At 40.3% G+C, this 24,211-nt stretch overlaps 2 protein-coding genes across 10 annotated transcripts in view; both read left to right on the plus strand.

Moving 5' to 3' along the window:
- The window catches only part of LOC137878219 (adenylate cyclase type 9-like), a 32,513-nt gene extending 21,273 nt beyond the window's left edge, over positions 1-11,240 (plus strand). For all 3 annotated transcript variants that reach the window (XM_068718417.1, XM_068718418.1, XM_068718416.1), the window contains 8 exons: positions 2,430-2,540; positions 2,887-3,143; positions 3,442-3,544; positions 4,320-4,528; positions 5,634-5,793; positions 5,936-6,078; positions 6,251-6,274; positions 6,582-11,240. In XM_068718417.1, the coding sequence (XP_068574518.1) occupies positions 2,430-2,540; positions 2,887-3,143; positions 3,442-3,544; positions 4,320-4,528; positions 5,634-5,793; positions 5,936-6,078; positions 6,251-6,274; positions 6,582-7,905 (2,331 nt within the window). In that variant the 3' untranslated portion in view covers positions 7,906-11,240. The remainder of the gene's footprint in view (positions 1-2,429; positions 2,541-2,886; positions 3,144-3,441; positions 3,545-4,319; positions 4,529-5,633; positions 5,794-5,935; positions 6,079-6,250; positions 6,275-6,581) is intronic.
- A 1,089-nt stretch (positions 11,241-12,329) lies between these two features.
- Positions 12,330-24,211, plus strand: part of LOC137878276 (heat shock protein 75 kDa, mitochondrial-like) — a 43,884-nt gene continuing 32,002 nt past the window's right edge. For all 7 annotated transcript variants that reach the window (XM_068718516.1, XM_068718508.1, XM_068718512.1 and 4 more), the window contains exon 1: positions 12,330-13,179. In XM_068718516.1, the coding sequence (XP_068574617.1) occupies positions 13,095-13,179 (85 nt within the window). In that variant the 5' untranslated portion in view covers positions 12,330-13,094. The remainder of the gene's footprint in view (positions 13,180-24,211) is intronic.

Raw genomic sequence — 24,211 nt, forward strand, 5'->3', positions numbered from 1 at the left:
AAGTAGCTTCCTTTTTGTCTTGAGTGGAGGAAATGAAAAAGAATGGCTTTCACCACTGCCATTACCATGCATCTGAATCGTTAAGATCATAAAAGGCAGCGTTGGTAATCTTCATCAAATTTTTTTGGGTGCTATTTTTGTTAAAATTCTCACTACTTTCCGATAGCAATGAATCAAATGCCTCGACAAAAAAATTGGGTAACTGCAGGACTGTAATAAGCCTGTTCAATCATTTGATTCGGCCCGAATGTCATAATTGGACGAGCTACCTGCTTGCATGCCTGCCTGCGAGTAGTCTGTCCATGCACAACTTCCACAAACTGCTAGCTTGATTTTCTTTTTCTTTCATTGTAAAAGAGTTGTCAACATTGGTCTGGGTTGGATCATTTTAAAAATCTAGTGTACTTGCCAGTACTTGCTAGTAATTACATGGTCTTCACCTCGGGTACCCTGCATGTTAGAACATCTTTGTTTATTTCTCTTTTTGCTTTTGGTGCATCTGTATGCATGCATCCACACATGCCTCCATTAGTGTAGCACCTCAGTCCTCATTAAATCCGTATTATAAGAATCTAAGAACAAAACAATGAGATCTTACTGATTAATTTGATTAATTAAGCAATGAAAAGCGCTGTTCTCCCCAGCAGGCAGTCTATATATTAACTGATCCATCATCATGCTCTGCTCATCAATCTAGAAAATATCCATCCACTGTGTCCTCCTTAACTTTGCCTTCAAGGGAAATGTCTCATTTGCTTCCAAATCATACCACTAGGTCATGGACTCATAAAATCTGTGCAACACATTATTCCCTTATAATTACCCTCAGAACTCTGCACCACTGTGCCTTAAATTCACCCCAATTAATCCTCCTTTCACTGTACACATGTGCACACCATTATCCCTGCACAGATCTTTTAGATCTCTGCCAGGCCAGGTGGCGGAGGAAGGGATACTTGGGGGAACAGTGGGGGTTCTCAGTATGGTAATGAGCTCAAGCAGGGAGATGGGATGTCCTTCTTCTCAATTCTTTCTGCCTGCATCGGATGACTCCTCCATTTACAGCTTTTCATTTTCAAGCGTGGCTCTCACTTATATACAGATATGGCTCACACTGAAGGATCACACTCTTAAAAATCTTCAAAAAGGCTTAATGACTTTTGAATTTGTGAACGGTTTCATAGGGCAGGTGTGGTAATCCATGTTTGCACATTTAATATAGCGTGCAGGTACACAGTGTGTGCAATCTCTGTGTTTACATTATATATTATATTATATTATATGTGTCAGTGTTGTACAAAAGACCACGTAAACCGAGACCAAGTCATGACCAAGACCAGAGTGTATTGAGACTGAGACAAGACCAAGACTTTGAGGGGTTGAGACTAAGTCAAGACCAGGACCAAAACCAGTGCGAGTCCCATACCTCACGACAACTTCAGATAAAATGTAAAACATGCAAACCATAGGCACTCCTCAAATTGATCTGAAAGATCCACATTCCCATCGAAACGTATGAAGATTTCTCCCTATTCATGTATTTTACATATGTGTACGTATCAGTGTACATGAAAAAGTTATTGATAAAATAAGGAATAAAAAGGAATTTTAGAGGTGAATTTGATTGTGGGGGTTTTCTTTTGTTTTCTATGAGCAATCACAGTAATATGTTTATAAATAAATCAGACAATGTACAGGCAAGTTAGTGATATCTGCACAGTCGTGGCCTTGTCCAGTCTTGAAATAAAATCCTGAGTCCTCCTTGTCCGAGAGCGAAACAAGACAGAGTAGAAATGCAGTCCATTCCGAGACTGAGAACTTCAAAAGTGGTCTTGAGAGAGGTCACTGGTACTGAAACACTGGTGTGTGTGTTTTGGCCTCTCAATATTTCACAGTGCCTTGCACATGTCAGTGACATAGTCATTCATAGCACAGTTTAACTGTCACACAAATCTCTTTCTCATACACACACACACACACACACACACACACACACACACACACACACACACACACACACACACACACACACACACACACACTTTCCATTCTGTTTGAAGAAGATGAGTTGGATGAAAATAAAGACCTTGAGTCTTTATCTGTCTTTCAGTGACTGCTGCGACTCTTGTTAGCATTGTCTTCACTGGAATAAATGATGTTGAGCTAATACAGATTTGTAAGACGATAGTAGGACTCGTCACAGCATCCTTAGTTTGCGTTTTAATAACAAGTTTTCTGATGAATGTTTTTTTGTCATCTCTCTTTTGTTATTTTGTCGTCCCTCAAGACTCTTGGTTCAATCTCTGCCATCCTTTTCATGTTTTTCTCTCCTTACATGCTTTCTTTGATCTGTATCTCTCAATGTATTAATTATCTTTCTTTGTTCCTGCCCCCAAATGCTTCACGCCCCAACCTCTACCTCCCTACAGTCTCCTTGTATATCCTGCAGTGTGGTACTGATTCCAGGGGAGGATCAGGTTCTGGAGGAAGCAGCTGTGCACAATGGCTGCCCTGATGACCACAAGACCATCAGCAACAAGGTTAGTCTGTTGTTGTTACCTTCACCAAAATGATAATACTCTAAACTGTTTATCTAAGATGCTGTTTGACTTTTCACAGTTTCAACAAGAGTTTGGCACTATTGATGGAAAAAAAAAAGATGGACTTAAAACTAGTTCAAAGAAATAGAACTCTATGAGTCCCAGATAAAGTGTGTCACAGACATGCATGGACATTGGTGTGACTGTAGCACACTCTTTAGCTTTATATTTCATATTTAGACTACTTCTTATCACAGCTGACCCTGTTTCCAAAGCAAAAATCCATTACCCATGTATTTCTTTGGTGAAAGTCAGGTCTTCTCTCCCCCATCTTTTTCACCTTTAGGACACTTCAAATCTGAAGTGTTCCCCAGCTGTTTCTGCAGGGCGCAGCCCCAAGGCCCTAAACGGCCTGCTCAGTCCTCAGCTGGAAGCCTTAAACAACAGCCAGACGTCCCTATGTGAGATGCTGCAGGAGAAGGAGAAGAAGACGTGGAGCGGAGGAGCCATGGGCATGGACCATTCAGCGCTCATCCCTCTACGCTCCAAGAACTTCAGGGAGAGGAGCGATGCTCACTTTGTGGATGTTATTAAAGAAGACAGGTTGGATCCCGCTGCTTACTGATGTTATCATCATATTCAAATTAAATTAAACATATTAGATATTATTGGGGCGGCCCCGATGAGGCTGTAGAGCCCGGCTTTAGAATTTAGAACCTAAAAATAAATACAATCAACAAATCTTGCAACATTTATAGATACATTCAACGTACAGTTGATCAGGAAGTCAATCTTGATTTTCAATGTCAATTTTCCAGAGAATTTTAAGTTAGTTGATTGTAATGTATAAAATCAAGAATGAACATAATTTCTACTGACTTTCCTTTTCTGCCTGTTACAGCCTTATGAAGGACTATTTCTACAGACCTCCTATAAACAAGCTGAGCCTCACCTTCCTGGAGAGGAGCCTGGAGTCTGCTTACCGGATAAGCTACCAGGAGGAGGTGTGTATGCGTGGTTGTGAGATGTTTTTGTGCATGACATAATGGTGCATGCATGCCTGTGAGTTTAATCAGTGTACATGCATCTGTTTTTATTTTTGACATTATTCATGAAGCTTAAAGTAGTTGTCTTAAGTCTTACTGTGAGTTTTACAACTGTTGGAGAAAACCAGTGTTTTTTTGTAATTCCAGCCATCCCAACTCTGCTGTCTTCTCCTTTTGAGCGTCTATCTGTATTTGTGCATGTCTTTCTGCCTGTTTGTGTTTCTCTGCAAGTCTGTGTATTGTCTGGGAAGCCTGTTAGCACTGCGTTATGACCAGACTGGGCAAGACTGCGGCAAAGAGAAATCACTGCAGGACCTTAAAAGTAGTTTTGTGTTAGTTTGTGATGTCCTCTGCTGGTGTAACCTCAGAAGTGCATCTTCATTCTTCGGGCTGCAACTGTTGCTACATCAAGTAATCAAGAGTCTGAGTCACTGACTTGGGAATAGGGATGGATTTCAGTAGAGACTTACTTAAGTCATTGAATTATTATTGATTGTTGGTTAATTTATTTCCAAGTCATCCTGAATGGTGAGACTTTTTTGATAATGCAGCTGTCGTTTGGTTGGATTTCACTGACTACTCTTTATGAATGCCTTGATCTCATTTTGGAACATAACCTTCCCTTATTCTTAATTACTACTTATTTGTATGTTTATTTATATTCTTATATAATTTTTTATTTTTTATATGCTTTTGCCTATTTTTTTCCCCTCCCTCTCTCTTTCCCTCCCAGGTGGAAATCCAGGCACCAGTGCAGACTTTCGCCAGTCCAACATTCAGTTCTTTCCTCGACATGCTGCTGTGCTGTTCAGTGTTTCTGGCTCTCTCACTGGCCTGTTTCCTTCGACCACTTGTTTCCCAGCAGAGTTTGTCCACACCAGCACTCATTCTGACAGCTGTAGTCGCCCTGTTGGAGGCTCTGGCTTTACTGTTTGCTATACGGTGAGATACTGAAAATAAAGTATGGGTCTTAACCTTCGGGCTCATGGGCTGGATCCACCCTGCGAGACAATATCAGAAGCCACCCACCCATTTTAGAATTTATTGTTAAATATGGCCCTGCAGATATTTCTTTCTGTTTGTTTTTTAATTAAGAGTAATCATTTTACTAAAGGTAAAATCCCAACGTACAAATTGGCTCTTTGCTCCACATTTGAAATTTAGCAAGCAGCTCCTAATTGCACACCTGACACCAAAATGTCCATTACTTAATCTATAAGAATGGTGGCTGATAAACTGTCTGGTTTTAGACCCCCCATACAAAGGACAGAGGAACTGAAAAGGTGTTGTTTCTGTGCAGGCTAACTGGATTACCTTTACTTGCTTGAAGTTATCAGACAACTGAAATTGAAAAGTAGCTTTTATGTGAACGGAGGGACTATTTTGTTTCATTAGTTACCTTGTAATACCATGTGGGATGGAACAGAAGTTTGGCATGACACAGACATTTTTTGGATTATTAGTTTCCGTGATACTCATGTGGCCATATTGTTGATGGTCATGTGCTTTTTCAAATGGGGAAAAATAGTGGGTGGTGTGTTTTCAGACTGTTGGAAAGCAGGGGAAAAAGAAGGACAAGGGGAGACGAGGCCGATAAAATGTTGACATGGATACTTATTTGGCTTACAGGGCAAACTCAGGTAGGGTGTATTATGAATAAGGGGCCCTGGAGCAAAAATGCCCATACACCTTTTAAACATAAATATATTTACCCACTTTGAATACAAATCAAGGTGTGGACAATCATGTCTGAAATCAGGCTGGGATCCGACGGGGGTTAATCAGGACACTCAAGTGTCAGATAAACACTTCATGGATCTCTTCTATATCATAATATGAGTTATGCTCTGCTTCATGCTCTTAGATGCTTGTTTGGAAAAGGAAATGTACTTATGACTTCTGGTGACTAGTAGTTCTCTTGATTACCAATGTTGAATGCACTTATTGTAAGTCGCTTTGGATAAAAGCGTCTGCTAAATGACTGTAATGTAATGTAATGTAATAATAATCTCTTTATAAATCAAATGATATTGTTTCTCCTCTCCAGTATGGCTTTCTACCTGGACAGTGTGCTTAATTGCACTCGGGTGCTGATGACAGCCATTTCAGGCTGGATAGCGCGTCACTTTATAGGAGCTGTCCTGGTCTCCCTGCCCACTGTGGCTGTCTTCTCTCATGTCGCCTGTGACATGCATCTCTCCATCCAGGTGGATTTGAAGTTTCATATTTTTGGCATAATGTCTTTTAGGTGTTAGTACAATATGTTAAATTGCTAAAAGTCATTGGAATTTATGTGATAATCTTCTGGGCTATTTTGACTAATGACTCTGTGCCCCTTATTTTCCCCAGTTCACCATGTTCATCTGCTGTGCTGTCATCATAGCTATCATTCAGTACTGTAACTTCTGCCAACTCAGCTACTGGATGCGCTCAGTTCTAGCGACTTTGGTGGGACTAGCACTGCTTACCTTGCTCTTCAGCTCCCCCTGCAGGTATGACATACTCAAGAGATAATGAAAGGAAAGAACAGATTTGTAAAATGTGATATAATTGAATAATAATGACAACTTTCAAGAAAAGAGCACAAGTTTATGTTGGGTAGTGCTGAATTTCTACATGCACTTGATGCATTAATTAGGACTATTTGTGTTTTATCTCTTTCAGTGTTGCTAAGAGTCTGTTTTTCTGGTAAGTGCAGTGATTATTGTAAGAGTTAGTTCACTTCTTTTTGGTAGATGATTGCTGGTAGTCACTTTTGTGTGTTGTCTGCATGATGCAGAGTTGAATTTTTGGTAAGGTGCAAGCAACTTTCGCCAAAAGCTTCTGTAATTGTGGTTATTACTTACAGCTATAGAAGCTGCAAATTTATTTTTAAAAAGCTAAATATTTATTTTATCCTTCAATTTTACAATTTTTCTGCATTTCATATTCTCGGTCTCTCTCTCTCTCTCTCTCTCTCTCTCCCTCTCTCTTTTTCTCTCTCTCTCTCCACCAGGTCAGATGGCCAGAGCAATAACAGCAACAGCAGCAGCAATAGCTCCAATGTCATGTCTGACAGCCCAGCAAACCCGGACCCACAGGACCTGCTGGGCCCTGAGGCCTGCGTGGCTTTTTTCCTGGTCCTTCTCCTCATCTGGTTCCTTAACCGTGAATTTGAGGTCAGTCACCGCCTGCATTATCATGGCAACGTGGAGGCTGATCAACATCGCATCAAGATCCAGAACATGAGGGACCAGGCTGACTGGCTGCTTCGCAATATCATCCCTATCCATGTGGCCGAGCAGCTGAAGGTCACCCAGAGCTACTCCAAGAACCACGACAATGTGGGTGTAATATTTGCCAGCATTGTTAACTTCAGTGAGTTTTATGAGGAAAGCTACGAGGGAGGCAAAGAGTGCTATCGTGTCCTCAATGAGCTAATTGGAGACTTTGATGAGCTGTTACGGAAGCCTGCCTTCTCAAATATGGAAAAGATCAAGACCATCGGTGCCACGTACATGGCAGCAGCAGGGCTCAATGCGCAGCAATGTGCAGATGCGGCACATCCTCATGCCCACCTCCGGGCTCTTTTCGAATTTGCCCTGGAAATGATGCGTGTGGTAGATGACTTCAACAAGAACATGCTGGGCTTTGGCTTCAAGCTTCGCATTGGATTCAATCACGGGCCTCTTACAGCCGGGGTGATTGGCACCACTAAGCTTCTCTACGATATCTGGGGCGACACAGTCAACATCGCCAGTCGCATGGACACTACAGGTGTGGAGTGTCGTGTCCAGGTCAGTGAGGAGAGCTATTGTGTGCTCAGTGCCATGGATTATGAGTTTGATTACCGTGGCACAGTTAACGTCAAAGGCAAAGGTCAGATGAAGACCTTCCTCTACCCAAAGAGCAGTGACAGTGGCCCTGTGCCTCAGTACCAACTCTCAGTCTCACCAGAGATCCGGGCACAGGTGGATGGTAGCATCGGGCGCTCGCCCACTGATGAAATTGCCAGCATGGTGCCAACAACCAGCATAACTGCAAGCAGTACCAATACTATAGTACCCAGTGCCAGCGCCGGTTCCTCTACTACCACAGGGCTTAACCATGAGAAACAGGTGGACAGCCGTGAAAGACGTCCCTCTACAGAGACCTCTCATGCCAGACCTTCTACGTCTCACCTAGAAGGACCTCATTCTTCTGCAAATAAACAACCCACCTCATCCTTGGTCCAGCACAATACACCCCAAAATTCCTCAACAATGTCCCAGAAAGACATCAAGAAGGACAAATGTGATGGTGATTATGACAGCAATGTTGGAGAGTTAACCAGACTTTAAGAATTTGCTACAATGGCGCTTTTATCATAAATCCTTTACCCTTTAAGCTCTTGTTCCTGCCGGTTGGCATTCGTAGAATCGCTGTTTATTTGTTCCTACCCAAGGTTATAATCTGAGAGAAAGACCCACAGGCCTCTTCTCTGCATCAGCCAGGCAGCAGCTTGTTTTTACTGTCCATCTGATTGGCTTATGTTATCAGTGGAGGGATCTAGCTGGACCACAAAGTGAGTGTCAGGCAGCAACACTCAGAGAAAAGTGATGGTTACTCTGAATCCTTCTCTTGCCTGCTACAGATCCCATCGCCTCCCATTAACTTACTTGATTATCTGTATACCTTTAATCCTAATTATTTCTTTCATATGTCTTTTAAGTGCCTTTAGAGTAGAATAATGTGTAGACTCAGCCTTTTTCAGCAAGGGAAGCATAACAATAAGGGAAAACTGTAAAAAAAAGCGAACTTTTTGTAAAAAAAATGCTTTATTTTACTTTATTTTGTAAACAATACTTTGCTATGGTATTTTGCCTTTTATCAAAGAGGAGCTCACCTCACATATGGAAAGTGCTACAGCGTGAGGAAAATCACAATATGTGTTAAGTGAAGGGAAATACGATGTTACTCCAAGATATGTATTAGTAACTAGTGCCTGTTTCCATGTTCTTCATGAGAAACAGAAAACTCTTCATGAAAGGCACAGCAGAGACTAATCGATGCAGGCGCAAGGGCAGATGGGGCCGAGCTGCGTGTCGTATGAGTGTATTTGCATGCAAACCGTGTGTGTGTGTGTGTGTGTGTGTGTGTGTGTGTGTGTGTGTGTGTGTGTGTGTGTGTGTGTGTGTGTGTGTGTGTGTGTGTGTGTGTTTATATGTGTCATGTGTAGTAACAAAATCACACAGGGTTTAATAAGGAGAGGTCCCTGTGAGTTACTTGACTGACTTGATGAAACTGCAGGATGATGACAAACAGTTTAGGAACGTAGTCGGTAAAAACAAATCTTGGTTGCCGATGTGGCAAATTTTTTCTCTGGCCTCGGTTAAGATCTTTGTTCTGCCTCAGTATTGAGGCATGATGGTCTCAGCTACATTTAATCAGCATGCTTGCAAAAACAGCATTGTAGACGAGGTTAACTGTGACTAATGTTTGTGCCCTCCCCCATGATCCTGGTTCTTATTGAAACGCAGGCTGTGTTAAGTGTTGATGAGTATTTCAATGGATGCTACAAGGCACTGCTGTACCTGTAGAGTGTCTTGACTGTAGATCGATTAGAGAAAACAACTGCCTAGGTTTTGCTTTGAATTACACTGTGTGTTAGTTGATAGGGCTTTTAAGAAATGGATAATCAAAGTGAAATGTCCCAAATCAAAACTAAATGTGTTTTATTGTATTTATTGTTACACAAAACTTGAACTGTTTAAATGAAACAATCCTCTCCAATGTCTAGGATTTGAAAGACATTACTAGATGGAAACAGCTGGATGCATTTGCTGCTTCGCAATTTTAATGGCATGAAACTTAATGTACTAGCACTGTAAATGCAAAGGCAGTGCAATTTTATACTATAGGTGTTTTTATTTTTATTTTTTAGACTTAATTGATTTAATTCTATTATATCATATTACTAAGGACATCAAACTGATTAAACTGTACATCTCTGTTGCTGTTACAGTTTCCTTCTCTCACTGTTTCTTAGCAAAAAGGATTGTGTGCTCAGAGGCAAAAAAGTTTTACCATGAAATCCTCTTAATTGTCTTATTTTTGACGTTTCAGTATTCGCAACACCTTAACCTCATGCTGTTGAATTACAATTTCATAATTCATACTTTTAGGTACTAAAGCAAACAAGACAAATACTGCAGAAAAACAAGTTTGCCTTTTTTTTAAATCATCAAATCATTTATTCCAACTGCCACTTTTAAGGTTACCCTAATGGTTCACTATAATAATGTGTGAAGATAAGGTTGCTTGTGCCTTTTAACTTTGAACTTGAATTTCCTTATCTTTTTTCTCTGTCTGCTCTGAGTTGCTTTAATTTTTATGGACAATAAATATTTCCAAAGGCTTATGGTAAGCAGGAGAATGTTCACTAATGCTTAATTTTGATGGTTCAGGTTTTCTAAGGTGATGAAATTTGAGCAGTGCCTTTTCTTAATGCAAACAATTAAATGTAAACATACCAAACATATTCAATATTAATTGGCCTTAGTCAATTTTTTTGAATCCCTTGATGTTTGGCTGACCATTGTGTTGTATCTATTGCTCGGATGGAGTTGGGTTGATTTAAATGCAATATAAAAGTTTGCAAGAAAAAATTACCTTCTTTACGCTTATGAGCACACAACCCTTATACTAGCCCAACATTAGTGTTTGTTATACTACAATAAAGGGATGCTTATAATAATTATTTTCATTATCCATGGTCAAGTTCTTAATAGAGGTTATGGTACTTGAGTGTCAGATAAAGCGTATAAGCTACATTTCTTTTTTTCTCCTTGTCAATTTTGAAAAGCCCTTTTGAATTAAGTATTTTTTATGAACTCTGAACATTTTTTTCTGGATTAGTGTTGTATGTGGGACAAACAGTAACACTTAGATAGGTGTGTCAACTCATAGCTTTGATTGCCACTTGTTTTATCAATCCCCCCCCCCCATGTTTTACTCTAAACATGAGCTTAAATGTTGATTTGGTTTGATTTATCGAGATGTAAGTGACTTTTTGTCTTAGCAGAATGGCACACTGTGAGAATGTGGATGCCAAAGAGTGTTATTAACATCTCTGAGAGTTTCTTTGTTTATCTTATCTTCTCCTTAATTTGCAGGTTGTGTTGTGAACGTTCAAGAAAGGTCATTTATATATTCAATGTTAAAACACATTTGCACAAGACGCTCACCTTTTATGTACAGTATGCCTTTATATTGTATAGTATCTGAGCATTTTCTATTATTTATACAAGCGCATGTACTAGAGTATTAAACAGTCTAAAGAACTGGGTTATTTTAACAATGTTGGAATAATACTTGTGTGTTCTTGCCTGCACGTGTGTAAAAAAAGTGTGTTTGTAAAACTGTGTGGTTGTATGTGTTTTGGAAGGGATGCTCCAATCTTATTATTTAAAAAAAGTAAGTCACTAATGCTTCAATCAATGCAGACATCTGTTCTTCTTAAATTCAAACTGGCCAAATAAAATGGGTGAGATACTACTAGATGTCTGCAGGTAGGCAGTGTTTCAGTAGCCTGCTACAGCCACGTTTTAATGAGTTGTTGCATTCTTTGGTCATGTTTTGTATATAGCACGCTAATAGGTATGCAAGTGAAGGTTAAAACTGAATAAAGTCAGTTGCTGGGAAATGTTGTCCGGTTGAATTTATAGCCTGTACACTACATCCGGTTCTGTATTTACCTGTGGTGGATTGCATAAGTTCTCAAGTACTGTTCTGAAGTAAGCAACACATTTGACGTACTTTTACTTGAGTATTTCTTTCATATGCTGTTTTAGACTGTATGCATTTAATACTATACTACTCCATTGCTTTACAGTGTTGATTTTACATACAAAACATTACGCATTTGTGAAATATAAAACATTGTTATAGATTCAATTACCTAACATAACACAGAGTAGTTTAAATTAGCTTCAACTCAAATCGGCTACAACTTTAAATTAAGTAAACTTTTAAATGCAGAACTTCACCTTCAAATGGAGTATTGACTATGTTTAAATAATGTAACTGCCCAGGAGTATTTGAGTATGTTTTTAATTGTTTTAATCAACACCGAACAGTGCTCCTATCCTGACAAAATTATTTGTTTCAATTTCTTAACAGCTGGAGCTGTGTACAGCTGTGAATGGCTTCATCTAACAATTGCTGTTTAATTTGCACAGACTTAGTTATTTATGTACTTATTGTTCTGTGTTCTGGGGAATATGACTGGTAGAGATGATTAGAAAGTTGTTCTAATAAGTTATGGAAGAGGTATTTAACTTGTAAGTGTTTCTATATATATATATATATATATATATATATATATATATATATATATATATATATATATACACACAGCATATATTTATATATACATACGTATATATAGTATTATGATAGATAGGAATACAAATAATTATATAGGAACTGTTGGGATTTAAGTACTTCATTGTATTGCGAGTGATTTGTGATTTCCCTGAAGTGACCATTTTCTATGTGTAGTATTGTTACGTGTTTGTAAAGTTTAAAGCAGTTTAAAACGTAGTATATTCAGTTTTTGGGGGGTTATTCCACCCCTAGAGGCAACTTCACGTACGTCCTCATGACGCACGGTGGGGCACAGGTTTACGTCAGGACGTCATAGCGCGACACCTCCCCCTCCTCCCCCCACCGTCTAGCTGGGAAGAAAAAAAACTTTTTTTTTTTTGTATCGGAGGAATCAACAGCCGCCATCTTGACGCGGCTCAGAATCGGGATTTCGGGGGGAGCATTAATTTTAAAAACCGACCGGAGCTGCTCAGACCGGGCTCAAACGGCTTTTTTCTTGCAGAAAATCGAAGTGTTACTCCTTCTGATGAGAATTAATCCAAACATGTGAGGATTACATGCGTATTTATCGTCTCGAAAGGCCACTGTATATTTGATTTCCCTTTTAGCGAGCGCCGATTCTCGCCGTATCTCCGTCCCGAGACGCTGTATTTACCGGGAGACAGCGACGACAAAAATAATCCAACTCATAGAAAATATTTTTTGAATTTTGCTCTTTTTATTCGAGCCTGAGATAGATTTTATGGCTGCTCGTTTCGACTGCGAAAAAAATGATTCTGTACAGACGTGAATCCGGCGATCTGCGGAGAAAGGGATTTGCCTACGCCTTGTGTAATATTTTATGATTGATTTTTATTTATTTTTCTCGAAGCTAAATAATTTTTGGACGTAATTATTGAGGATAATTATGTGGGTGTTGGGTGTTGGATTATCATGGGGTGATCTTCGGCGGCGAAGCGTGGCGCTGTTGCCTTTCTTTTGAAACCTTGTTCTCCAGGCAGCATTTCGCTAGTCTGCCAGTCAAGAAAAAAAAAAAAAAAAAAAACTCCAGATACATTACTCCTTTACGCTCAACGTAAAGGAAAAGTTACCCGTTATTACGAGCCACAAGCCGATCCTGCTGTTGTTTTCCTGCACCATCATCCATTCATAACCGACCAGGATGGCTGACAATCTGCTGGATGTCGGACCCCCCACTGCAAAGCGACCCAAGCTCAATTCACCTCTCTCCGTGTCAGATGGCCCAGGTAAGCACAAGACATGGTGTTACAAATGTGAATCACTGACCAGGACGATGTGCTAACTCTCAGTAAAAGTTATATTTATCAATCTTGCTGCATCCACCTTTTAGGAAAAGAGCTACGGTCAAGTAGCCGAAACCGATCCGCCACTTCAGTTGTGCAAATATCACTGGAGGAAAACCGTTATATCGAGTCCCTAGTTCGTGGGATTGTCTGATTTACACCTGCGGCTGATTAGAAAAATACTATAAATTGCATTAATAATGTCAAAAGTGCTAACTCACTCCCTCTCATCACATGATAATTACTCATCAGGGAGAGTAATGCTCCCAAGTTATCGGTCTTCAAGGGTTGACAGCTAAGTTACAAAGCATAATTGTGCTTTGTAACTCTTTTGTTTCCAACTAACCAGCACAGAGGGACATGTTGCCTCTGGACTGGACTTGGTGTCCTCCTCATTGCCTCTTCACCAGTGCAGCACAAGCACTTTGAAAGATAATCTCTCACCTCTGGGTCAGTCTGCCACTGAAAGCTCAGTCCTTCCTTCAACAAAGTGTTTGAATGACCTGGGTTAAAATGTATCTGGGGGTAATAAACAGGAGATTTCATGTGTTTCGTACCTACTTCCACAACTTTTTCAGCAGTCATTATAATTGGTTAGCAAATGGGCATCATCTAGCTCATAAAGGCTACCATGTTAAATATTAGAAACTAGTCCTCGGGTCTGCATCTTCACCAGTCCAACCTGCAGAGACATTTTGGAAAGTAAGTTTGGACAGTTGACCTTGTCAAAAATATTGTGACATTTTGTGGCCAGGACATTGCGTAATTACATAAAATAGTATCTAATGGTATGCCACCCTCTGACATAGAAGTTGTGAGCCTGGGTTGTATGTTTTACACACACACACACACACACACACACACACACACACACACACACACACACACACACACACACACACACACACACAATTTGTGCATGTGGTCAGTGTTTGATACAGATATATGAGCATGTACAGGATTGTTTTGTGATGAGTGAAGTTGTATGATTTATTCTTTAGAAATCATGTATAATCACCATTATATGTCCCCAGCCCATTTTTTTTACAGTGGTAATTTTTTTTTTTCTAGCTGTCAACTATTACGCACAGGTGCATTTTTGGAAAACTCCAACTGTAATATAAACAAAATATGGCTTCTTAGGATTTTTTTTTTTTGTTAATTTGTGAATGAGAAATGAGTCAAGAATAAGCAACACTCTCAGACAGTTGAGAGCAGTGGATAACTACAAGTTTGAACCACTTAACACCTGAAGATATTACGTTTTTAAAAATGTCAAGAAAAAATGTCAACTGGACAAGATTAATTAAATTCAGACTGATAATACTAATTCTCAAACTTTTAACAGAACTTTTGGCATCGATTTGTCCCAACATGACTTATTCGTAGCAAATTCATTTTACATGGTCGTTTTATGGATAGTGACTTTGACAAAGGGTAACTGCTGATGCTGTTTCTACATGAGAAAGCGATTTTAGTAGAAAGTTGGGAGAGGAGGGGCATTAAATGGCTGCACTAGCTGTCAGTGTGTAAGTTTAACAGGCAAGGCAAAATGACAGCGTCTTAAGAGTAAAGCTGCAACTAACTACTTTTATTGTCGATTAAGCTGCTTTTTTTCATGCTATTTTTTTCATTTGTCTATAATCTGCGAATTGTCTATACAATTATTTATATAATCTGTCCTGAGTGACGTCTTGAAATGTTTTGTTTTGGCCAACCTACAATTCTAAACCTCAAGTGAAACTTTCAGGCTGATCAGTCGATGTCGCGATTAACGGCTATTATTATGCTGTGTTCACGCCAAACGCGGTGCGAATTATCGCGCAAGTAAATTACATACAAAGTGTATGCACAGACGCGATGAGACTGGAGTGGTGCAAATTTGCATCATTACGTAGTCATTTCGACATCCCTTTTTTGTCCGTTTACAGAGCGCAGACAAGGGAACAGTATCAAGCCGCCAGAAAGAGCGCCAGGCTTTGAAGCAAATTTGACATAGTGGACAAACGATTGAATTACAATTTCCGAGTCCCTCACGTGATGGGAACATGGGGCCCAAAAAGACTTTTCCCCATAGACTTACATTGGGCAAGAGATGTCTGCAACTCAGCGGATAGAAAGCGAATCTTCGCGTCGTGTTACTCGCAGCATCATTTGTGGTTATTCGCTTAATTTGTGATAGAGGCGCCGGAGAGGAGTGGTGGCTTATCTCCATTATCAACTAAGCCATTTATTTCCGCCATCAACCATGTAAGAAATAACCACTATTTCTGCATAGTACTTGTTGTGGAAGTCCCAGATATCCCGGGAAACTAAACGGTCTTGTCTGGTTCATATCGTCTTCTGGAGGCGATCCGTGTATTTCGTCGAGCTGTATTCACTGTGTCTAGCAAGCCACATGTCGGCTGGTTAGCTACAGCTGTATGAACCTAAAATCAACAATTTTTCCTTGATTTAATAGCAATAAATGGACAAAAGGGGATGCCAAAATAACTACATAATCATGCCGATTTGTAAAAAGTCTCAATTCATGTTGTTTCTCTCTCCGCAAGACGGCAAGCAATTACCTTTTTAAAATGCTTCTTTTCTCAATGGAGCTCGGATCGATCGGTGCTATTCTATGCTAACATTGTAACCGCTCCATCAACACTCAAAATAACGCCATCTAGTCATAAATACGTCTGTTTTTTTTCATTGTTTGTACCATATGGTTTACACACACACATGTATACACATAGTTTTGTCCGGTCTCTACTAATACGAGGTATCGTAGAGCTCTGGGTGCCGGCCTACAGCTACAATATTTTTTTCCTGATTCAACAACGTCAGTGATAATAGAAGGAGCATCTCAACGCTGATGGGCTTTTGTGACACAGCGCCATGCAAAATTGTCTCCCGAGTTGAAAATGTTCAACGCCGCGCCAATCGCCGCGCCCGACATCATGTTGGCAAAAATGTTGGTGACATTCTTATTTCAACAAAAACGCATGTAATACATCTGACAATATCGAGGGTCATGTCCATTGGGGTGTAACGGTTCACAAAATTCTCAGTTTGGTTCAATACGATAGAGTGGTGCCACGGTTCGGTTCGGTTCGGTACGTTTTCAATACAGCAAAAAAAGCAGAAATGCCAAATCCTCGCTGGTGACACTCAAGGGGGCGTGTCTGAAGAACATGGCTCTTCATCTCCATTCAGTAGTGAGGTAATGTGTCGTTACAGTCAGGTAGCTTTGTGTAGTCCTTTTGTTTTACAAAGCAGGAATTATGGTCTGGTGAAATGGGCTCGTTGTCATGTTGAGCGCAGTGGCTCCACCGAGAGAACATTATATTTCTCACAATTTAAGCTTCTGCATTTTCCAAATGCAATAGTATTATTCAAACGTATTGTTCGTAATACGTACCGAACCGTAAGTCTCGTACCGAAAGGCTCAATACGAATACGTGTATTGTCACACTCCTAATGTCCATATATTGTACGACAAGTTTACAACGTAGTTATTGTGATAGGCCTATACAATGATATAACAGCAGAACATCTGAGACATTGGAGAAACTGACACCAGAGAATGGTTGGTATTTTTACTGAATCGATTATGAAAGTTCATGTTAATTTTACTGACAATCAACTTATTGACTAATTGTGCAGCTTTACTTAAGAGCTGAAAACTTCTCAGTGAGCTCCTTCCACTTTGACTACTTTTGTTTACTACAAAGGCTGAAAAAATGGTGTGAAAACAGTTGGGCACTAATTTCCAATGCTTATAAGCTAGAAGTGAAATACTGCTTTTATCTTCTTCGGTTTTTGGTTCATTGGCACGTCTTAGTTGTTTATGTGTATACTTGCTGGGTACTTGAGCTTTGTTGGTGGCTTTGTGCATTAGCTAGCACCAAGCATGAAATAGCATGGACCGTCTAATTTCAGTGAAGTCAGTTTTGGGATTGCACCACCACAGGTACCTCTTAACTCTCATCTTCTGTAGAGTATAAAGATGCAATTGCTTAATTTAAATTGCAGTGGATATCGGAAACATCTGTCTGCCATTTACAAACGGCAGAGAAAGTGAAGTTTCTTTGTCACGTCTTCTGTGGGTGGCTGTATTATCTAGCCGACAGTCCGCAGTCTTCAGCCGAGGTAGCTCATCTTCTCAGAGGGGCGATGGGAGCTTTCGCTGGGCAATAAAGCAGCTCGACACCGAGAGCGACTCCTCCCCCACCGCTGCCAGAAGCCCTTTCTGTCTCAGTTGACACACACACACACACACACACACACACACACACAAACGCATGTAGTCAGTAAGACGTTGCACAGTGTCTCTTGTAGACCTGCTCTCTTTGAAGTCCTGGATGCAGTTCAGGCTCTTAAGTACATTGAGACAATTTTAAGTGCCAGGCTGCAGATGGGAGGATAAGTACAGTTTTTTTTTTCTTGAGTTGAAAAAGCCTTAATTCTGAGCAGATCTGTGAACCTGTAGCTTGCAGCCTTTTTCTTGTGCACACTCTACAATTACATTTACTTGGTTTCTTTGAATTGGAAGTTTACTGAATGAATGACGTGAATCAGAGAATCTGTGTGTTGAACATAAATTGATAGAATGATTGATTTTGGGTAGCATGTGGATGTTGCTGTATAGCCTTCCCTCAGACCTGTAGATGTCTTATCCTGGGCACCCTGTATGTTCATATGTGAATTTCATACCTCAACAAACCCCCCCCCCATTATTTGGTTGCTTTTAAGATTCAATGCATAATGGCAATTAGTGCTGGGCGGTATGACCAAAAATTTGTATCACGGTATTTTTTAAGATTATACCGGTTTCACGGTATATCACGGTATTTTTTTTGCGCGTTAACACATTAACTAATTAACACCAAAAATTATTTTATCGCGCGTTTAATTATTAAGCGGACATTTTTAACACAACAACCGGCCGGTCAACCGAGCGGTGAACAGCCGTTTGTGTGGTGTGTCTTCCGTCTCTTCCTGCTTCCTTCACCTTCATTCCCCTGGGTCCTAAATCCCTCCCTGTACATCTTCTTATCACCCTCTATGTACCAACGTACATTTATAACAAATACCACACATATTACAGTCTAATCGGGGTTACATATGTGTCTAACCAAAATACCCAAACATAAAAACATGACATAGATAGGTTTGCAGTTTTCAAGGTGTACATTTCAGATTGCATCTATTACACACATGAAAATAACTTGCGTTTTCTGCTGAGGTGACGTAAGTTGCTCGTGTTACCACCAGCGGCAACAACAGTGGCTCCAAACTCGCAAAACGTCAGATTTTTTAAAACCAAAACACTTCCAAACAACAAACACAGCTCCTCTCTTGCGCATAGACTCTATTGGTGCATCTCTGGTCTCTTTTTGTTCACCCTGCATCGCTCTTTACTGTTCTTTAGCAGACTAGCTAACGGGCTAGCTAGCGAGCTGTACCCAGCATGCCCAGTTTGCTGGTGAAATTTTATGAATGTACAATTATTAGTTACAAATTGTTTGTGTCACAAACTGTTGTGTCGTGGTGTTTTGAGAGTTAGTTGTGGGTTGTTAATTGTTGTGTTTATAACCATGATTAGGGTTCCCTCTCAATACACTTAAAACAACTAGCTCTCACAGTAGCGCTCACAGCGGCGAACAATATATTTAGCTGCCTGTTGAATAGTGACAGCAGTTGTTTTGGCTATGCACCGATATGACAGTGTGTGAAAAATTCATATCATACGGGAAATTAAAACCGGTATACCGGTTCAACCGGTATACCGCCCAGCACTAATGGCAATTATTGTTATTTATATGCATTTCAAAGGGCTATCATGACAATGTACCCTCGTGGGTTTGGCTTACCTAGTCCTGTCTGTTATTGGTAAAGCCTTTCCATTATTGATCGTCTGAAAGATGGCAAAGACGTCTCTCTTTGCCACATTCAGCCCACAGCCACAGATTAGCAGCCTGTCTTTGATGTTTATGTTAATGTATGACAGTTTTTTATGGTGCTCTGGTCTCGTGTCAGTATGTGCTTGCGCCTGTGGCCACAGGCCAACGCCGGGCTTGTTTTCATTTTGTGTGGCCAGGTGGGCGTATCAGCGCCAGCGATGAGAAATGGGCAGCCACTACCCACCCCACTGTTCACCTAGCGGGGTTTCCTCCTCCTTTGTCTGGCATGTGTGTAAGATCACCAACCCCTGGGGTTGAGTATTATTCAGCTACATTAGCTGGCGTCAAGTGTTAAAACGTTGCCTTCCACCAGCGTGGCGAAGCAGTGGCAGACGATCCTCTGGATCTGGCTAATGTGTCATCTGAGGTGGAACTGATTGAGATGAGGAGAGCGGCGGGTGGCGGTGGATGCCATCCAATCTGCCACCCCCAAACAGCCCTGCATTGCAACCCTCCTCACCTCTACCACTTACCTCCCACTGCTCTCAACCTTAGTCACACAGCCCCAAGATTCTCATGTCCTCTGGAAATAGACTGTAAATTTCAGTGTCTGACTGCAAGAGCCAAATAAAACTGTTTGCCTTCTGAGATGGGGTAACTATAGAAAACGTTTTTTTCTTGTCATTTTCTCTGAATAGCTGTGGTCTTCATAAACACAGTGCAGCAAATCGCTGCAGCCTTAACTTTACAAGTGCCACTAATTTTGTACATCTTGAAGTCATCAAAGCTCCTCTTATAAAGCACCATATTAAAAGTTTTACAAATGTACTGCCAATCATATGTGTGGAAAACACCGTGCTCTGTTTTTACATGTCACGAAATTTGGCTGTTAATTCTACCAGTCTGATGATAAAAGAATGTATTCATTAACACTAATTGTTAAGCAATAGTTAATTATCCGTTAACTGACAAATAGAATAAGAATTTTGATCGATCCGTTTAACCGTTAAAAGAAATATTAAAAATAAAAAATCGGCTCAAAACTCAGAAATGGCTTTTCACTGAAAGGAGAATAGCTGGTCCATCTTAAAGGTCAGCCCACCTTAAAGTGAGCTTGAGTCAGAGTACAACTCTAACTTCGGGGCTAACCCCCTCGCATCAATCAGCAGGTTGCAGGCTGCTGGCACGCAAGACACGGGAACTTAACTTGGGTCTTGAGGAGTTGTAGCATTTATTCACCGACAAATGAGCTTCTCGCACACTGCACTGGTTTGTTCACAGCTGTAACGATACTGCTCACTCTACACTCGTTGCTACACACCCGCGCTCTCTCGACCGGACACTTGCTAACGTTGCGCCAGATTTGCAATAAACTGCCTGAAACCCTGACAGAGTAACGTTATACCAGGCAGACAAATAGATCGCACATCGCAGCTAAACTAATTGAAGGTGAGCAAATTTAACCTGGTTTGGACGCAATCTCACCACTTTTTGTTGCGGTGTTAAACTTTTTGTGTATGTAGGTATAGTTTAACACTTCTTAGCTTCACATGTTAGCATGCTAACATTCGCTAGTTGGCAGTAAACATGAACTGCAGCTGGCGCTGATTAGAATTTCATTAGTTTTGCAGGTATTATATCTTAAACCAGGGGTGTGCAATGTGTTTCAGGCCAAGGACACCCAAACTGATGGAGCAGGGACGCCCCACTATATATATTGTATACAATTGTGTTTTGTATTAAACTGGGCCTAGTGCCATGTATGAACATACTTGGTTATTGTGCATTCAATACTAAGCTATTCAAATAATACACAGGTTCATATATTCATGTTTTTATTTTAAACATGTGCAAGGTACAGTGAGTAAGGTGGCTGTGCCACTGACATTTATAAACACACCTTGTCAACTGATACAAATGCCAATATCAACATTGTCTATCAATTGCATGATAATCATGCATACAAGCTATTCAAATTTACGTTTTTATTTTAAACATAAATATGTAATATGTAATGAAAAATGAGTGATGGCCTATTAGTGCCACTGCCATGCATAAACATACCTGTTATCTTGCATACAATGCTGAACTATTAAAATAATGGACAGATTAATGTTTTTTTGGTCGAGTTACGAAACAATACATTTTCGCTCATAACAATGTCAATACACTTGGATAGGAGCTGCAGTGTTTTAGCCAGGAATATTTTGCAAAAATGATTGCACAGGGATTCGTGGGTGAAGTAAATGTTGTTTTTTAATTTAAAATTTTTTTTTTTTTACAACGGTATCTTCTTTTCAAATAATATTGCAGCGTGCGTCCTTGTGTCTGGGATCTTAGTCAGCTGGGGACTGAATAGGCTCTCGGTCAATCACGGGGAACCTGACAGTGCCAGCATGTAACATGCGGCCTCGTGATTGGCTCAGCAGCGATAGGGGTGGGTCCTCCTCTTTGTGTGCAGGAGGCTTGGAGGGACAGGTCCAAGCTAGTCTCGTGCTGTGAGTGAACCGGTGCCCAGCTTGAGAGAGCTCCTGTGTGTCGCTGAATGTGTGCATTTCTGACTGAAAGATAACATCTTCTGCCTCTATTTATCCATTCGTTGGATTCATGCTAATGTGTATTTAAAAGATAAAAGCAAAAAAAAAAGCAAAAAAATTGTAATTGTCTAATCAACCAAAGATATTGTGGACCCCCTGCAGTACCTCCGCGGACCCCCTACGGGTTGTGGACCCCCTGTTGAAGACCTCTGTCTTAAACCAAAGTATTTGACATACTAAAATGTTGACTTAATGATGGTGCAACAGTTAAGGGATCACTACATTCATTACAATTCATTCTGATTTCTGAACCAAATCTCATGGCAAGCCAACCAATAGCTGGTGACTCAGAACCATGCCTGAATTGTCATAATTTGATGGGCAGGGCCACTTAATCTTTGGTGTTGTCAATTTTTTGAGGACACTAAGGCCATCAACAAGTCCATCAAATAAGGACATTTAAAATGTTATGATACAAAGGCGGCTAATATACAAATATTTTTATTCTATTATTTTATACTTTTGCTGTAGCCAACAGACAAAAATCACAGATTCGCCCAGTGTCAAACTTCCCTTACAAATAACCCAGTTACCTGGTTCGGAGACAGACCCATAAGTGGTTATGTGTGCGTTGCTTCACTTGTAGGGTTGTAATGGTATACTGGTATCCTAGTATACCGCAGTATTACAATTTGCAGTTGGCATACCCTCAGCATTTGCTTATCTCTGGTAATGAAAAAAACTGACTTAAGTGAGTGTGTGTGCGAGTTATAGTTACAGAAGGGAGTAATGGTGTAACAGATCGTTGTTGATCCGTGACTCGTACGCATCCCCCCTCACGGATCTGCACGCATCTAAAGCGCGGATTAATTACACAGTTTAATGTTAACCATCATAGTGTGAAATAAAGTTTTACGGATAACCGCTATCTGCCAATTTTTAGTAAAATATGCAATCAGAACATTGGTATTCATGCTTTTTCAGTCATCGATCTCTGATAATGTTACATTGTAAACAACCAATCTGTGTTTAAACTGACAGAAGAGCTAGTAACCTACTTTTACACTGCCTGGCCAAAAAAAAAGTCCCCACCTGGATCATCATGCTTAGTGCCTACTGTACAAGCCTGTGGGGGCAGTGCTATGATCTGGGGTTGCTGCAGTTGGTCAGGTCTAGGTTCAGCAACAGTATGTGCTCAAAGAATGAGGTTAGCTGACTACCTGAATATACTGAATGACCAGGTTATTCCATCAATGGATTTTTTCTTCCCTGATGGCACGGGCATATTCCAAGATGACAATGCCAGGATTCATCGGGCTCAAATTGTGAAAGAGTGGTTCAGGGAGCATGAGACATCATTTTCACACATGGATTGTCCACCACAGAGTCCAGACCTTAACCCCATTGAGAATCTTTGGGATGTGCTGGAGAAGGCTTTGCATCAGACTCTACCATCATCAATACAAGATCTTGATGAGAATAATTGTTCAAATGTTATCTTGTAAAATGTAGTGTTAATGACCAACTTGAAGTCCAGTTATGTGAAGGAGATGTTTTTACAACATGAATAGATATTAGAGATGAATTATGACCTGTTTAAACTAGCTCTAAGCAGCTTATAATGCATCATTAAAACTATGAATGAAGATTTGATTTAATCAATAAAAATACAATCTTTTCTTTTCTTCTTGTGTTTTTATGAAGAAAAAAACAACATTTTTATAGCGGTTGGAATGATTTTCAGGATGGTGGTAAAAAAATAAGTCTCGGTCCTTCTAGACCAGCTGCTATAATCAAACAACAAAAGGATCTTTATCTTCCATCAATGATTGGCAATTGGTATCGGCGGTAGTAAAACGTGATCAGCTGTCTCTAAAAGTTATACTCGCTCCCCTTTTGATTTTGTGCTGATCCGATCTGTGATACAATCCCAAGTTTTATGATCCGTTGCACCACTAGACGGGAGCAGTCGATAAATATTATGGCGCACCTACAGTATATGAGAACTTTTAATAATCAAAGGACATGTTTTTAAAGCTCACAACTGATTTTATCTTTCATTTAATAGTTCATTTGACATGCTAGTACTGCTAATATGTAAACTAACATTCTTTAGTTATGTTCTGTTCTTAATCATTTAAGGATCATTGTTTTTTTTGTTTTCTGAACTGGTTACTGTACCGTGAAAATCTCATAGTGTTACAACCCGATTCACTTAATGTCACTCAATATGAATTCAGAATCGCTACAAAACGCACTGGGGTCAAAAATACCTATTTACCGGAAAAAGACAGACGAAAACTGCGATTACAACGGGGGCAGTGTGAGCGGGGGATCAAGGCCACTTTTGCCGCAGGGTATATGATTTTCAGAAGGGAATCAAGGCTAGACAGAAGGCCAAAAACGTCCATGGCCGCTGTGGCTACTGGTAAAATTCCTGCCCTCCTCTGAACTATAAATGTCAAGTTCATGGTGGCGCTAGAGGAGAATCAGGCGATCACCAAAGGGTTCATCCACAGGGGACCATAGACCATAGAGCCGCCCGCTCAT

Source organism: Cebidichthys violaceus, unplaced genomic scaffold (assembly GCF_023349555.1).
Source record: "Cebidichthys violaceus isolate CVI_PGR_0920_01 unplaced genomic scaffold, fCebVio1.0.p SCAF_23, whole genome shotgun sequence".
NCBI classification, from domain to species: Eukaryota; Metazoa; Chordata; class Actinopteri; order Perciformes; family Stichaeidae; genus Cebidichthys; species Cebidichthys violaceus.